This window comes from Phocoena sinus, chromosome 16 (genome assembly GCF_008692025.1).
Source record: "Phocoena sinus isolate mPhoSin1 chromosome 16, mPhoSin1.pri, whole genome shotgun sequence".
Classification (NCBI taxonomy): Eukaryota; Metazoa; Chordata; class Mammalia; order Artiodactyla; family Phocoenidae; genus Phocoena; species Phocoena sinus.
Genome location: NC_045778.1, coordinates 1646562 through 1662513, shown reverse-complemented (window position 1 = coordinate 1662513; position 15952 = coordinate 1646562). Strand labels below are relative to the sequence as shown.

General features: G+C 45.5%; 1 protein-coding gene across 3 annotated transcripts in view; it reads right to left on the bottom strand.

Annotated features, from left to right (window-relative positions):
* RAB4A (RAB4A, member RAS oncogene family) overlaps window positions 1-15798 on the bottom strand; it is a 75157-nt gene extending 59359 nt beyond the window's left edge. The window contains exon 1 of one of the 3 annotated variants that reach the window (XM_032607428.1): window positions 15535-15798. In XM_032607428.1, the coding sequence (XP_032463319.1) occupies window positions 15535-15565 (31 nt within the window). In that variant the 5' untranslated portion in view covers window positions 15566-15798. The remainder of the gene's footprint in view (window positions 1-15534) is intronic. The other 2 variants (XM_032607429.1, XM_032607427.1) reach the window with 2 other exon arrangements.
* Between the last annotated feature and the right edge of the window lie 154 nt (window positions 15799-15952).

Sequence of the window (15952 nt, the reverse complement as noted above, 5' to 3'; positions counted from 1 at the left end):
CCAGGACCAGATGGCTTCACAGGCTAATTCTATCAAACATTTAGAGAAGAGCTAACACCTATCCTTCTCAAACTCTTCCAAAATATAGCAGGGGGAGGAACACTCCCAAACTCATTCTACGAGGCCACCATCACCCTGATACCAAAACCAGACAAAGACATCACAAAGAAAGAAAACTACAGGCCAATATCACTGATGAACACAGATGCAAAAATCCTCAACAAAATAGTAGCAAACAGAATCCAACAGCACATTAAAAGGACCATACACCATGATCAACTGGGGTTTATTCCAGGAATGCAAGGATTCTTCAATATACACAAATCAATCAATGTGATACACCATATTAACAAACTGAAGGAGAAAAACCATATGATCATCTCAATAGATGCAGAGAAAGCTTTCGACAAAATTCAACACCCATTCATGATAAAAACCCTCCAGAAAGTAGGCATAGAGGGAACTTTCCTCAACATAATAAAGGCCATATATGACAAACCCACAGCCAACATCGTCCTCAATGGTGAAAAACTGAAACCTTTTCCACTAAGATCAGGAACAAGACAAGGTTGCCCACTCTCGCCACTATTATTCAACATAGTTTTGGAATTTTTAGCCACAGCAATCAGAGAAGAAAAAGAAATAAAAGGAATCCAAATTGGAAAAGAAGAAGTAAAGCTGTCACTGTTTGCAGATGACATGATACTCTACATAGAGTATCCTAAAGATGCTACCAGAAAACTACTAGAGCGAATCAATGAATTTGGTAAAGTAGCAGGATACAAAATTAATGCACAGAAATCTCTTGCATTCCTATACACTAATGATGAAAAATCTGAAAATGAAATTAAGAAAACACTCCCATTTACCTTTGCAACAAAAAGAATAAAATACCTAGGAATAAACCTACCTAAGGAGACAAAAGACCTGTATGCAGAAAATTATAAGACACTGATGAAAGAAATTAAAGATGATACAAATGGATGGAGAGATATATCATGTTCTTGGATGGGAAGAATCAACATTGTGAAAATGACTCTACTACCTAAAGCAATCTACAGATTCCATGCAATCCCTATCAAACTACCACTGGCATTTTTCACAGAACTAGAACAAAAAATTCCACAATTTGTATGGAAACACAAAAGACCCTGAATAGCCAAAGCAATCTTGACAATGAAAAACGGAGCTGGTGGAATCCGGCTCCCTGACTTCAGACTCTACTATAAAGCTACAGTAATCAAGACAGTATGGTACTGGCACAAAAACAGAAATATAGATCAATGGAACAGGATAGAAAGCCCAGAGATAAACCCACACACATATGGTCACCTTATCTTTGATAAAGGAGGCAAGAATATACAGTGGAGAAAAGACAGCCTCTTCAATAAGTAGTGCTGGGAAAACTGGACAGCTACATGTAAAAGAATGAAATTAGAACACTCCCTGACACCATATACAAAAATAAACTCAAAATGGATTAAAGACTTAAATGTAAGGCCAGACACCATCAAACTCTTAGAGGAAAACATAGGCAGAACACTCTATGACATAAATCACAGCAAGATCCTTTTTGACCCACCTCCTAGAGAAATGGAAATAAAAATAAACAAATGGGACCTAATGAAACTTAAAAGCTTTTGCACAGCAAAGGAAACCACAAACAAGACGAAAAGACAATCCTCAGAATGGGAGAAAATATTTGCAAATGAAGCAACTGACAAAGGATTAATCTCCAAAATATACAAGCAACTCATGCAGCTCAATATCAAAAAAACCAAACAACTCAATCCAAAAATGGGCAGAAGACCTAAATAGACATTTCTCCAAAGAAGATATACAGATTGCCAACAAACACATGAAAGAATTCTCAACATCATTAATCATTAGAGAAATGCAAATGGAAACTACAGTGAGATATCATCTCACACCGGTCAGAATGGCCATCATCAAAAAATCTAGAAACAATAAATGCTGGAGAGGGTGTGGAGAAAAGGGGACCCTCTTGCACTGTTGATGGGAATGTAAATTGATACAGTCACTATGGAGAACAGTGTGGAGTTTCCTTAAAAAACTAAAAATAGAACTACCATACGACCCAGAAATTCCATTACTGGGCATATACCCTGAGAAAACCATAATTCAAAAAGAGTCATGTACCAAAATATTCATTGCAGCTCTTTTTACAATAGCCAGGACATGGAAGCAACCAAAGTGTCCATCAACAGATGAATGGATAAAGAAGATGTGGCACATATATACAATGGAATATTACTCAGCCATAAAAAGGAACGAAACTGAGTTATCTGTAATGAGGTGGATGGACCTAGAGACTGTCATACAGAGTGAGGTAAGTCAGAAAGAGAAAAACAAATACCGTATGCTAACACATATATATGGAATCTAAAAAAAAAAAGAAAAAAATGATCAGAAGAACCTAGGGGCAAGACGGGAATAAAGATGCAGACCTACCAGAGAATGGACTTGAGGATATGCGGAGGGGGAAGGGTTAAGCTGGGATGAAGTGAGAGAGTGGCATGGATATACATACACTACCAAACGTAAAATAGATAGCTAGTGGGAAGCAGCTGCAAAGCACAGGGAGATCAGCTCAGTGCTTTGTGACCACCTAGAGGGGTGGGATAGGGAAAGTGGGAGGGAGGGAGATGCAAGAGGGAAGAGATATGGGGACATATGTATATGTATAACTGATTTACTTTGTTATAAAGCAGAAACTAATACACCACTGTAAAGCAATTATACTCCAATAAAGATGTTAAAAAAAAAAGTCTACAAATAACAAATGCTGGAGAGGGTGTCGAGAAAATGGAACCCTCCTACACTGTCGATGGAAATGTAAATCTGTGCAACCACTATGGAAAAAAGTATGGGGGTTCCTCAAAAACTAAAAATATGGCTACCATATGATCCAGCAATCCCACTCCTGGGTATATATCCAGAAAAGACAAACTCTAATTTGAAAAGATACATGCACCCCAATGTTCACGGAAGCATTATGTACAATAGCCATGATATGGAAGCAACCCAAGTGCCCATCAACAGACAACTGGATTAAGAAGATGTGGTATGTATGTACAATAGAACATTCCTCAGCCATAAAAAAGAATGAAATATTGCCATTTGCAGCAGCATAGAGAATATCACACTTAGTGAAGTAAGTCAGACAAATATTATTGTGATATCACTTGTATGTGGAACCTAAAGAATAGTACAAATGAATCTATATACAAGAGAGAAACAGGCTCACAGACATAGGAAACAAACTTATGGTTATCAAAGGGGAAAGAGGGAGGGAGAGGGATAAATTAGGAGGTGGGGCTTAACAGATACAAACTACTATACGTAAAATAGATAAGCCACAAGGATTTACTCTATAGCACAGGGAACTATATTCAATATCTTGTAATAACATATAATGGAAAAGAATCTGAATAACTATGTAAATGAATCACCTTCCTATACACCTGAAACTAATACAATATCGTAAATCAACTATAATTCAATAATTAATTAATTAATTAAAAAATCAAACAGCCCAATTAGAAAATGGGCATAAGACATGAAGAGGCATTTCACTGAAAAGGAGATACAAATGGCAAATAAACACATGAAAATATGTTTAAGGTCATTAGCCAATTTTTAGAAAAATGTAAATAAAACCATAATAAGGTATCACTACACGTTAACAGAAAGGCTAAAATAAAAAGTAGTGACAACACCAAATGCTGGCCAGGATGTGCAGAAACTAGATCACTCATACATTGCTGGTAGAAATATAAAATGGTACAGTGAACTGGAAAACAGCTTGACAGTTTCTCAAAAAAGCTAAACAAGCAACCACCAGATGACTCAGCAACTGCACTTCCAGGCATTTATCCCAGAAAAATGAAGACTTATGTTCACACAAAACCCTGCACATGAATGTTTGTAGCAGCTTTATTTGTAATCGCTAAAAATTGGAAAGAACCCAGATGTTCTTCAACAGGTGACTGGCTAAACAAATTAGTACATTCAGACCAAGGAACAGTACTAAGCAATAAAGAGGAGTGAACCATTCACACATGCGATAAGCTGGATGGATCTCCAGAGAATTATGCTGTGTGAAGAAGTCAATCCCAGAAGATTACACACTGCATGATTCCACTTACAGAACACTCCTGAAACAGATGAACAGATGAGCGGTTGCCAGGGCCTAGGGAGGGGTGGGGGCAGGGAGGAAGAGTGTGTGCCTTTAAAGGGTGCAGGAGAGATCTCTGTGCTGATAGAAGTGATCTGTATCGGTAGCCATGGCAACATCAAAATCCTGGTTATCTTACGACCATTTTGCAACGTTCCCACTGTGGGCAACAGGGGAAAGGGTCTGTGAGAGCTCTATTTTTTCTTAAACTTATGAATCTATCATGATCTCAAAATAAAAAGTTCTATAAAAAAATGAAAGAATAGGTGGTATTATCAGACAGTGACTCTGTAAGTTGACTCTGCAGATCCCACACTGAAAGGACCACTGAAGGGTGTGCTTCAAGGAGGACGTGGTACCCAGAGGGAGGGACCGGCAGGTGAGATGCGAGGCTGTGTGTCCTGTTATTTTCTGTCTGGAGATACATGTGTTTGGTTGACACAAACACGACCAAGCACCACAACCGGCAATGACTTGTTCCCTGTAGGTGACAAGGATCCAACTTACAAAGAGTTTCCGTTAAACTCCTCCTGTGGACGAGGGGCTCTGGATTTCACAGGCTTCCTCGGAGCTCAGTGGCATCATCTACAAAACCTGGCACTCTCTTCTCGGGGCGTGAGGTTGGCTGGTTTCTCACAGCAGTGAGGCCTTCACTCACGAGGCCCATATCCATGGGTTTGGTAGAAAGTGCGCTCGCTGGCTTTACTGATTTCTTTTGTTTTTATGATCTGCGTTTTTTTTTTCCCCCCTCTTTCCTTGCCGGAAGTTGGATGACATACACATTGCATATCATGTATGTTTTATATGACAAGTGTACGGTGCTTAACTGCTACAAAAAAGGCTTACCAGGAGCAGGTAACTAGGCATGTTACAAAGCAATTTATGGAGGGGTGTGTAGGGCACATTGTTAGGCTGTATAAGGTAACCAATTGTGAGCTAAATAATTATGTCTACTTCAGTTGGATTTGATGTTGTTTTATAACAGTGGATGTCACTTTGCTCAAAATCACAAAGAAATTTTTTGCATCTGACTTGTGATCATTATGAGGGTTTCCTCAGAATGACCTAAGCTTGAGGGTGGGGGAAAGCGCATATCCCAAAATAGAAAACCTAAAAGGGATATACGCTACTAATGTATTTTCAATTTTGCATGAGAAATGTTAAATGAGGTAACAGGAAAGGTAATGAATAATTAGAAACCAGTCTTGGGCAAAAGTCAGTCATTGAGGAACACGGACAAAATTGGATCAGGAAAAAATGGCCTCCGCTGAAGCAGCTAACACAAAGCCAAAGGATTAACTCCATGGGGGAAACCTCATTTGGAACCTACTGACTTTTTTTTTTTTGCGGTACGTGGGCCTCTCGCTGTTGTGGCCTCTCCCGTTGCGGAGCACAGGCTCCGGACGCGCAGGCTCAGCGGCCATGGCTCACGGGTCCAGCCGCTCCGCGGCACGTGGGATCCTCCCGGACCGGGGCACGAACCCGTGTCCCCTGCATCGGCAGGTGGACTCTCAACCAGTGCGCCACCAGGGAAGCCCTACTGACTTGTTTTTACACTCGTTTCAAGCAACCTCCAATTTCCTGGACCACAGCAGATCGGCCGCACGTGCTACAGCATGACTGTGGCTACACGGACAATGACGAGTGACGGGGAGCTGGGCACCGGGCCAGAAAGGGGCACTAAGAGCCCCGCACATCCGCTCCACCACTGACCTTCAGCCTCAAGAAAATCAAGTCACGCTGAGTAGACCATATGGCCTCTGCCTTCCTCGTTTCTCCAAGCACTGGTTCTGCTTTTAAGGTTTCCAGAGGTCAGAAAGGAAGCAAAGGTGGATGATGGCCTTGACTGCAGGATTCATTCCGTGTATTCTGCTTCCTGGCACAAAAGGTGCTGGGACAGTGGGTCATCTGAGAAGGGGTCCTGGGTTTCCGGCTTAGGGACCAGCTGGTCAGTGATACCAACAACTGAGGTAAGAAAGCCTGAAGGCTCTGAGGACATATGCATGTTGTGGGTGCAGATTCAGAGATCACACTTCAAATGCCCACGACCATGGAGGAGATCTGGGCAGGTGGCTCCTCTAAGTGCTGTGAACGGAAGCTCGGTAAGGTCACCCCCAGCACCCCGAGGTGAGCCAGGCCACTGGAGCTGGGGCCGAGGGTGGGCTGCTGAAGGGCGGGGGATGCAAGAGGCTGCAGATGAAAAGCGCTGGCAGCTCTGACCAGAGCTTGGCTGGGATGGAAAGAAGGGCCAGGTCAGTGAGGGGAGAGTGCAGTGTGGATGCCAGCAGGTGGGAAGTGACCAGCGGAAAAGGGATGACTGGTGACACACGTCCGTAAGCCTTGAGAGATGAGGTGTGAGGCAGGAGGCAGGGCTTAGTGTCCGCCGCGACAGAGACCTCTTTTCTTGAGACAGTAGGACCAGGGCTAAGGTGAGGTGTGGAGGTGAAGACAGGCGGAGAAGGGGCGGCAGGGCAGGGAGACTCCTCGGCATGGCACCTTCCTCTTCCTGTCACCTAGTGGAGGTGAGCTGAGGGCTTGAGATCAACGAAGGTTTAAAACAGCAGATGCAGAGGAAAAGCGAGCTGGCCAGGAGAGAGGGAAGGGTGACCAGGCACCCCGAGCACCCAGCCGGATGCACAGGCCATCTGTCTACAGAGGTCTCAATCGGAGAAGAGCTTTGCCCGCACGGCAGTGGGCAGGGCAGATGGTGGGGAACCAGGGCCGGGGTCACAGCGCGAGCGCAGCTGAGGAAGAGGCGAAGGGAAGGCGCGGGCGCTCATCGCCCCAACAGAAGGGGCTGGAGGGGCCGGGAGCCCGCAACTCCTAAGGGGGAGGACGGGTGAGGGTGACTGGGACGGGGCATGTGACAACATCCAGAGAGCAGCCGGGGACGTGAGGGCCTCAAAGTGGGGGCAGAAGAGAAGGCGAAGAAGGGGACAGGCAATGACATCAAGGAACTGAAAATACAAGCAGGGACCCCGCCGTCGCCCAGGGTGGACAAGGGGCTGTAGTAGAGAGCGGGACCCCAGACTAGGGGAACTTGGCGGGTAAGGAACAGCCCCGAGGACACCAGGGAACAGCAACAAGGAGGACAAAGTATCGCACAGAACATCAGATGACATGTAGTGCTTCCAAAAAAAAAACAGTTCTAGTTCACTGGGCAGGGGGACTCAAGCAGCAAAACCCTTGGTGGAGCGTTGGCTTAGGCGAGGCGGCCGGTCTGGGTGGCAGGAGAGCAGTGACCTATGGATGGCGGCGGGACAGGCGGCGAGCAGCCTGGCTGGTGGCAGCGGCACTGGGGCCTTGCCTGAGCCTGAGTTAAATGACGGCAGAGAGGAGCTGTGACACGGTGGGTTTAACATTCTCAGCACAGACCCCAGGGGCTGCTCAAGGTCACGGACAGGCTCTGAGACTGTGCGGACACGCTCGTGTGGGTCAGACCCACTGGGGGCCTGAGGTTCCTTCGCAGGTGAGTGAGCCTGGCCAGCGACCCAGCATCAAACCCGCAAGTTCTTAGGTGATACCTACTTGATGTAATAATATGAAAAAATAAAGAAAAGGAATTCTTCTCCTAAAGTAGAAACTGCCCAGAAAAGGAAGTTGGCGGCCAGTGAAGCAGACAGAAATGAAGAGACCTAATAAAAAAACAATTATCCTTAACCAGGAAATAAGTTTGAATACTTTAAAGAGTAGAATGTTAAATCTGATTGAGGTATACGAGAGGATAAAATTATATGAAGAAATAAGGGCAAGCTGTTTGTCAAAATGTTTCAGAGAACACTCCAACTGGGGTAATGAAAAGAGAAAAGTTGAACAGTAATTTTTGTATTTGAGGATTCATACAGAAAACGTGTCTTTCTGAACTACAACTTTGGAGCAAGCCTCAAGTACCATAATAGTATCTGCAATTTTAGAGATTACACAGAAATGAAAGCACCCCATGTGAACGGGAAAGGTCTCCGGCATTAGTTGAGAAGGTACAGGCTTCAGCACCCACCTCCCAATTGTGTCCTGAGTTAGAGATAGATTCTGACTCGTATCAAACATCCAGTGTGTGTCTAGCACACGCACTAGAGCAATGAGATCCAGGGGGTCATCAGTGATCAGAGACGAAATGGAGGAGAAGGATTTCAAAATTACGTACAAGTTTATGACAAAATTACTCAAGGTGTTAATTTATGAAAAGTGGGGAAACAGCAATGGCCACCAAATAATTGACTTCCATTCCCCGTCTCCCTCCACAAAGTATTAGTGGTTCTGAAGGTAAATGGTTAAAGGTAAAGTGGTTCTGAAGGTAAATGTTAGTCTTCAAAACACCAAATATTTTTATCGGCTTCACAAAGACAATGAGAACTAAGGTCAAAGGCAAGTATATTGTGTCTGCAAAATAACAAGAGAAATTTCGCTCTTCCTAAGAAGATCAGGTTTTCCCATCGGTGCTCGCCCACGGTGGAGGTCCGTGCTCTTTCCACAACTCTGCTGCGTCCTCCCCATTGGAGAAGGGACATCTAAGTCTGTCCTCTACTTCAGGAAAATCACTAACTGGAAGAAACAAGTTCAAACTGAACCGCAGCTGACATTTTTTGGAGACTAGGAGGCACTGCTGTGGTAGATGTTGTCTGCCTAACAGCCTTCCCCCAAGGAGCCACAGTAACCTCGGGAAACAGGACCCCAGAACTCCAGGACAGGCGCTGTTTTTAAAAACCGATTCCCAGGCCCCTTCTCCCTTCCTGAGACTGGATTAGAAACACAGGTTTCAGCTAAAGAGAGCAAGGCATTACCCTGCCTGTAACTGGTCCAGGGCAGGCACTTGACCTAACTTGGCCCAATCAGATGGGGATGATGAACTTTATTTCATAAACATGGGAAAGCACCCCTCTTTTCTATGGATGTAAACAAGGAAGGGTACCCAGATTACAAACAGTAGCCGTTTTATGGCTCAGGGGATGAGGATAATACAGCCAGAGGAGAGAGATGTTAAAAATTTAGGTCCTTGCTGACATGGCTGAGCTTCTGAATCAACCAGCCCTGAAACCTCATCTATAGCTATTTTCAAAAATACATGTTCAAACTCAACAAGAAGAGTGCACTAGAATGAATTCCGACAGACCAATACTTGAATAAAGTACTCTAAAATGAAAAAATATATACACTTTCATATTACCTATGCCACTTGCAGTTGGAAACCTTCTACCTCAGAAAATGACCAAAAGAGCTAACAATCTATTATCTATAGAACAGAAGTTTCCTTTTAAGCATAATTTCTAAAAAATTTTATTTTTGATCCTGTAGAGTCAATTTATAATCAGAAGGTGGTTAAGTAAACATGGATTTAGAACGAGGTGAGTGCATTCAACGAATGTATTTAATAACTACCAACTGCCGGGCATTTGAATGTTTGGTGAACAAAGATTCCCGTCACCTGGTATCTGTCCCCAGGGTGGGAAGAAGTCTGCCTGGGTGCCCCAGGCCCCAGGGCAGGGTGCCAGCCTCCCTGAAGTGCCTGATGGACACACTGAGGCTTGCCTCTGGGCTCCTGCACCTGCAGGCCAGCCAGCTGCCATATGACCATCATCTTCTCTCTGCAGGTGCAGTTACATTCAAATGGGCAGCAGTCAAGGGCTGCTGCCCCAGAATCAAAGCAATGGTGCCTCTGCAGCCCTCAGCTCCAACCGCTGGGAGCTGATTTCAGATGTGACTTCCCAAGGGAAGTCCATTCTCCAAAAGGATGCCTGTGTGACCTCTTTGGAGAGGTTTTAATTAGAATTGCATTTATATTACATACAATGTAAAAAACCGGTAGACTTCTACCATAAAGAAAAGAATTAAACTACATCTTCCAGTCAGCTTTTCTATTCATCGGAGCAAGCACGTGGCACGTAACCATATTTTAAATTACAACAAAGGAGGGAAAGATGCTGTGTTTTTAAGTCCGCAGTCTCTTCTGGAAGATTAAAACTTCACATTTGAAAAATGGTAAACCTCCCTCTAAAATACATCGTCTCATTCATAAAGTATCAGCACTTTATGAATGGTGTCCCTCCCCCCCATTTCTAAATATGAGCTGCTTTTTACGACTTCTTAACTGCCCAAAACACAGCATATAAGAGAAATAGGAAGAATCAGAAGGCCAAGGTCACTAAGTGTTGTCATATAAGCAATTACTGTTCTGCAGTGTAGTGTAGGGTTGCATCTAGCTGTGGCAGAGCAATCAAGCATGATTCCCCAGGTATCACAACCGTCATCATCAGGGATTTATTTATTGGCCAAATCTCTCTCAATGTAAACTTATTTTTGTTTAGAAAGCTTAGTGGGGATTACAAAGGAAGACAATTTGTAGACAGTGTTCGTTTGACTTATGTGTTGTGCTGTAGTACCCTATCCTTTACATCTGCCTTGCTTGATCCGCCTTTAGACAATAGTATCCTGCACATCATTTTAGCTTTTGATTCATAGTCACAGCTACAGAGAAGCAAAAGTCTTCTTTAGACATGTGGAACTCAGTCCATTACCAAGATGAGACTGGCAGAGAAAGCTGTGACGTCCAAAGGCAAGTGTTACAGACAGGACACAGAGGAATCACAGGTTTTCCCTCAAACTATTTCCACTGGCGAGTATTCTAATGGATTTGTTAGAAATGGGAAATAAAAAAAATCTATTCCATCGGTCTGAGCAGTCTCTAACGGATGGTTTAGGGGAAAAAAAAAAAAATCAAAGAAACTTCAGCTTTCTTCTCATTCCAAAAAAATATTCAGAGCAAAGATCATCTCTTAGGCAAATGGGTACCTGGGGAATAGCAACGGGTAATTAGTTGGGTTTGGGACATGGGGTAGGCTACCTCTCAGCCATCCACATGTAATAGGTAGGTAGGGAGTTGAAAACAAGATATTTAGCTTGAGGGACTGACGTGGCTAGAAATATTTAGGAGACTTCAGAGAAAGGCAAATGACAGGCAAGGATTGGAATGCTTTATAGTTCAAATGACCATGAAAAATTCTCATAAACTTCTGATTTTCCAAAGAACAATGTTTTCAAAGTTCTACGGCCTGGAGGCATTGTACAGAATAATGTCCTGAGATGCAGCTGTGGTCCTTGGACCAACAGTGCATGCACAGCCTGGGAGCTGGGCAGGTGCAGAAGTGAATATGCAAAACCAGAATCTGCATCTTAACACAGCAGGGGGCTCGGGGCACGTGCAGTTGAGAACCACGGTGGTTGCAGTGCTCCCCAAACTTCGGTTCTTGCTCACCAATTTTCAATGGTGAGAAAAAGAAAAATACAAACATTTAAAATGATAAATGTATTCAATTTAGAGAAACGTCCTTTTATTCTGATGTTATATGCTTCCTTTGTTGACATTTTTTACATGCCCTGTCTAACAAAACACAGTAATGGCAATTTAGGTGATTTCCCTAACAGCAAGTTTTTTCACACTTCATTGGAACCAGATGACTCTGAAGACGTTATTTCCTTTGCCTAGAATGTTCTCCTCACTCCACTTTGCTTTATCAAGCCTGAATTTCTCCCTGAATCATATTTTGACTACCAACTCCTATGTATTAGTTTCCTATGGCTGCTACAACGCCTATGTATTAGTTTCCTATGGCTGCTATAACAAAATGCCACGAACTGGATGGCTTATGTGGTAGTCTCGTAGTTCTAGGTTAGAAGTCCAAAGTCAAGGTGCTGGCAGGGCCAGGATCTCTCTGAGGATGCCAGGGAAGGACCCCTCCTTGCCTCTTCCTAGCTTCTGGTGGCTGCCGGCCATCCTTGGTGGTCCTGGGCTTGTAGTCACATCACTTCGACTTCAGCCTCTCTTTACATCACATTTTCCCTCCATGTGTCTATATCAAATTCCTCTCAACTTATAAGGATGCCAGTCATTGAATGAGAGCTCACCCTAATCCAACATGACCTCAACTGAACCTGATTACATCAGTAAAGACCCTATTTCCAAATAAGGTCACATCCACAGGTTGCCTGGGCTTAGGACCTGAACTTGAACATACCTTTTAGGGGACACAATTCAACCCACAGCAACCTATAGTGATAACATTCTAAAAAGAACATGTCCTGATAATTCTCAAAGTTATATGTCAAATGTTGTAATACTTTCAAAATAAAGCACAAAATAAAAATATTGAGTATATACGGTATCACTAATAAAACTAGTATATGACCAACGATTTGTGTCCTGGCTTCATAAATTGTTGTCACTGTAGAATGCATAAAGTCCAGTGTATATAGAGATTTGGCTTAGACTTTTCCTCACTCTCAAACTGTCTCAGCCCTTACATTTTTTTTTTTTTTTTTTTTTTTAATTTCTAGCATCTTCTACACCAGGGGTCCCCAAACCAGGGCTGCGGACCATTACCATCCGTGGCCTGTTGGGAACTGGGTGGCACAGCAGGAAGTGAGTGGCGGCGAGCAAACAAAGCTTCATCCGCAGCTCCCCGTCGCTCCCCGCCGCTCCCCGTCCCTCCCTGGCGCTCCCCATTGCTCCCCATCACTGGCATTACTGCCTGAACCCTCCCCGCCCCCTCGTCCATGGAACAACTGTCTTCCACAAAACCGGTCCCTGGTGCCAAAAAGGTCGGGGACCGCTGTTCTACACCGCTTAACGCTTCTCAGCTCCTTTCTGAACATCACTGCTCGATACTACCTATTCGATTCGTTCGTTTTGTCTCACAGATCTTGGTATCAGAAATTAAAGGCAATTTCTGATCAGTCAGTCTGGAGCTCCTTGGGAAGCCCCAAGCCATACTAAGTGGCCAGAGCATTAAGAACGCTGTGGATCTAACAATCTTTGGGAAACACTTTCGGTTTAGGGATATTCAGAGGGAGGGTTTCAATCAGAAACCTATGTGTTTGAGATTTCAATGTTGTATTACAATATTAAGTAAAGTATTACATAACATATGTTATTCATGTGGTTGGTGCTTTCAGAGCAGCAAAATACTGAACCCTATTCAGTCCCTGGCAGGTGAAATACTGCCTTAATAAGCGAAAAGGCAAGTAGACAGAGCTCATTAACAGTACACTGGTAAGCAGTGGTTCTTTATGTTTCATCATACACCTGTCAACCTACAGAGACTCCTTTTCCAGAAGGCAGAAAATGAGCACAGAGTACAAAGGAATTTAAAGATTAGGCAAAACATTCCTTTACCAGCTACCTAACAGGCAAACGTCCAAAAGCAGGGAACCTGTTTTCCTTTTGGGAACCAATGCTGTGCCAATCTACCAATGATAAGTGAAGGTGATAGCTTAGGACTTGGTTTTGGGTGACTTTTATTTTGGGTTGGCACTTTCAAGTGCCACCCTTGCTCTTCCTAAAACTAATTTCTATGAGTTTCTTCTACTAGAGGGAAGGATTAAATTCAGTTAGTTAAAAGTAAAAAACAGGGCTTCCCTGGTGGCGCAGTGGTTGAGAGTCTGCCTGCCGATGCAGGAGACACGGGTTCATGTCCCGGTCTGGGAAGATCCCACATGCCACGGAGCGGCTGGGCCCGTGAGCCATGGCCGCTGAGCCTGCGGGTCCGGTGCCTGTGCTCCACAACAGGAGAGGCCACAACAGTGAGAGGCCCGCATACCGCAAAAAAATAAGAAATAAAAATAAAAAACATATTTGGAAGGTATCATGAAATAAGAACACTAAAGGCCAAAGCCTGATGAACAGAATCTGATCAGTTAACCTGTGATGCTTGATGAGCTCTGTCTCAAGTGGAGATGCCAGATTTTACCAAGGTTATTGTTTCATATGAGACAACTGAATAACAAAATCTCTATCTTCCCATATTCCTCCTAACTCATAACCCCACTTGGTTTCCTACTTGGACTTTCCACCCCTCCCATGTGCTCCTTTCTCCGGGTCAGAGGAAAAAACAAAGTGTGGGCAAAGGAGCACTTGAAAATAAAGAAAAAGCAAAAGCATAACCAAAACTTGCTGGAGAAATGGATTTTCTTTAGGAAATCTGACTGTGGTTCTCTACAGACAGAGGCAGACCACGTGGATGTGACAGGTGCTGTAGCATCAGAAGCTCCCATGACACTGATCCTTACAAGCCAGGGACGTCCTGTCGGACTTCCTAAGCCTTCTAGGAACAGCCATCCTGCTCCCAGCGTTACCAAGAACAGGGCAGGTACCAGTCACAGGAGTGGCTGAAGGTGAAGCAAATGCCCAGGGGCCTCAACCACACTCCTCTTACAGGGACCCTGGATCCCTCAGGGCCTGGGTATGTGCGCACTGGTTAACGCCTCCCTGGCCTGGGTCTGGGTCAGGTTTCTTTTTAACATACCTTCAGAGACCACATTCCTTCAGAACTCCTGCCTTAAGTTTTTAACATTCACTAGTATCATACCTGGATTAACATTGTATCCCCCCTGGGCCGTAAACTCCCTGAGAGCAGAGCAGTGCCGGTGGGTACCTTGTAGTGTTGGAAACCATGCCGGCCCATAAAGCCGGTCCATACCTATCTGTTGATGGGAAAGGGGGCAGCATGTCAGGACACACGGAGGAGAGACATGACTGATTTGACGAGAAGTAATGGTTTTGAACTTGAGCCCCTCCCTGGGACTGTAAAGTCCAAATCAGACTTAATCTGAGAATGCACACATCTGAGAGTGATTCCAGACTGGTGAACACCTCATCAACCTTGATACAAAGCAGAAGTGTACTATGTTGTTTATTTTTACCACGCAGGACAAAAAGAAACACAGTTTATGAATTGGGAAGGCTTTCGTTTATTAAAAAAAGAAAATCTCTCTTGGGTGCCTTCAGGTGTGGGTGCTACAGAGGAAGCAAAGATCAAGCAGACTGGGTTGTGCTTCGGAGGTGCTTACGGTCTTAAAAAGACACATTTATAAAGAGCCATCACGCAGCCTGAAAAGTCTCTGTAAATAGAAATGGATGAACTTGCCTATCGGTAAGTCCTCGTAATTTCAGTGCAAAGGAAGACTTCCAATCTAGGAAAGCTCCAAGTGCAATAGCCGAGGAGCACACTCAACTGCAGGCGTCGCCTCAAGTCCTTCACGTCCCTTGCTAGGGACAATATCGCAGATAAGCCGAGTCTCCAACTGGCTGCCCAAACCCTGACTACTGATATCAGACTAAGAAAGGGAAACCCTACCGGCGTGAACGCGGAGAACCAGCAAGAGGACCCTCGGAGAAGCAGATCACGTAGACTGGCCACACTCGGCCGGCCGGCGCCCCGGCACTCGGATCCGCGCCCCGCCGCCCGCGCCCGCCCCACCCCGGCCCGCAAGGCCGGGCCCCCAGCACCCCACCCCGGCCCGCGAGCCCGGGAACCCGCGCCCCGGCCCGCGCCCCCGCCTCGTACCGTAGGTCTCGGACATGGCCGTCTGCGACATCTTGGGAGCGGCTCCGCCTCTCGCGGGGCAACGTCTGCAGCTCCGCCGGGCCGGTGGCAGGGAAGCCGGGTCGGCGGCCGCGCCTTGGTGGGGAACGCCACCGGCAGAGGACCGGAGGAGGGAGGGGCCCGCTGTCCCCACGGCAAAGGCCTGCCACTCCGCGGCTGCGGCCCCGCCAGACTGTCCGCTCCGCGCAGGCGCACGGCCCCGCCCCCCCACCGGTCAGGACGCGGCGGAACTGGCAGGGTAAGAGGGAAGGGGCGCGAGGCCCGGCCCCCGCTGTGGTCGCGCGTGCGCGCGGGGAGGCCGGGGCGGGGAGGGCCGATGGGCGCCGAGGATCCGGGTCGGCGCGCGGGGGGGCGGGGAGGGCGGGGCGCGGGGGGGCGG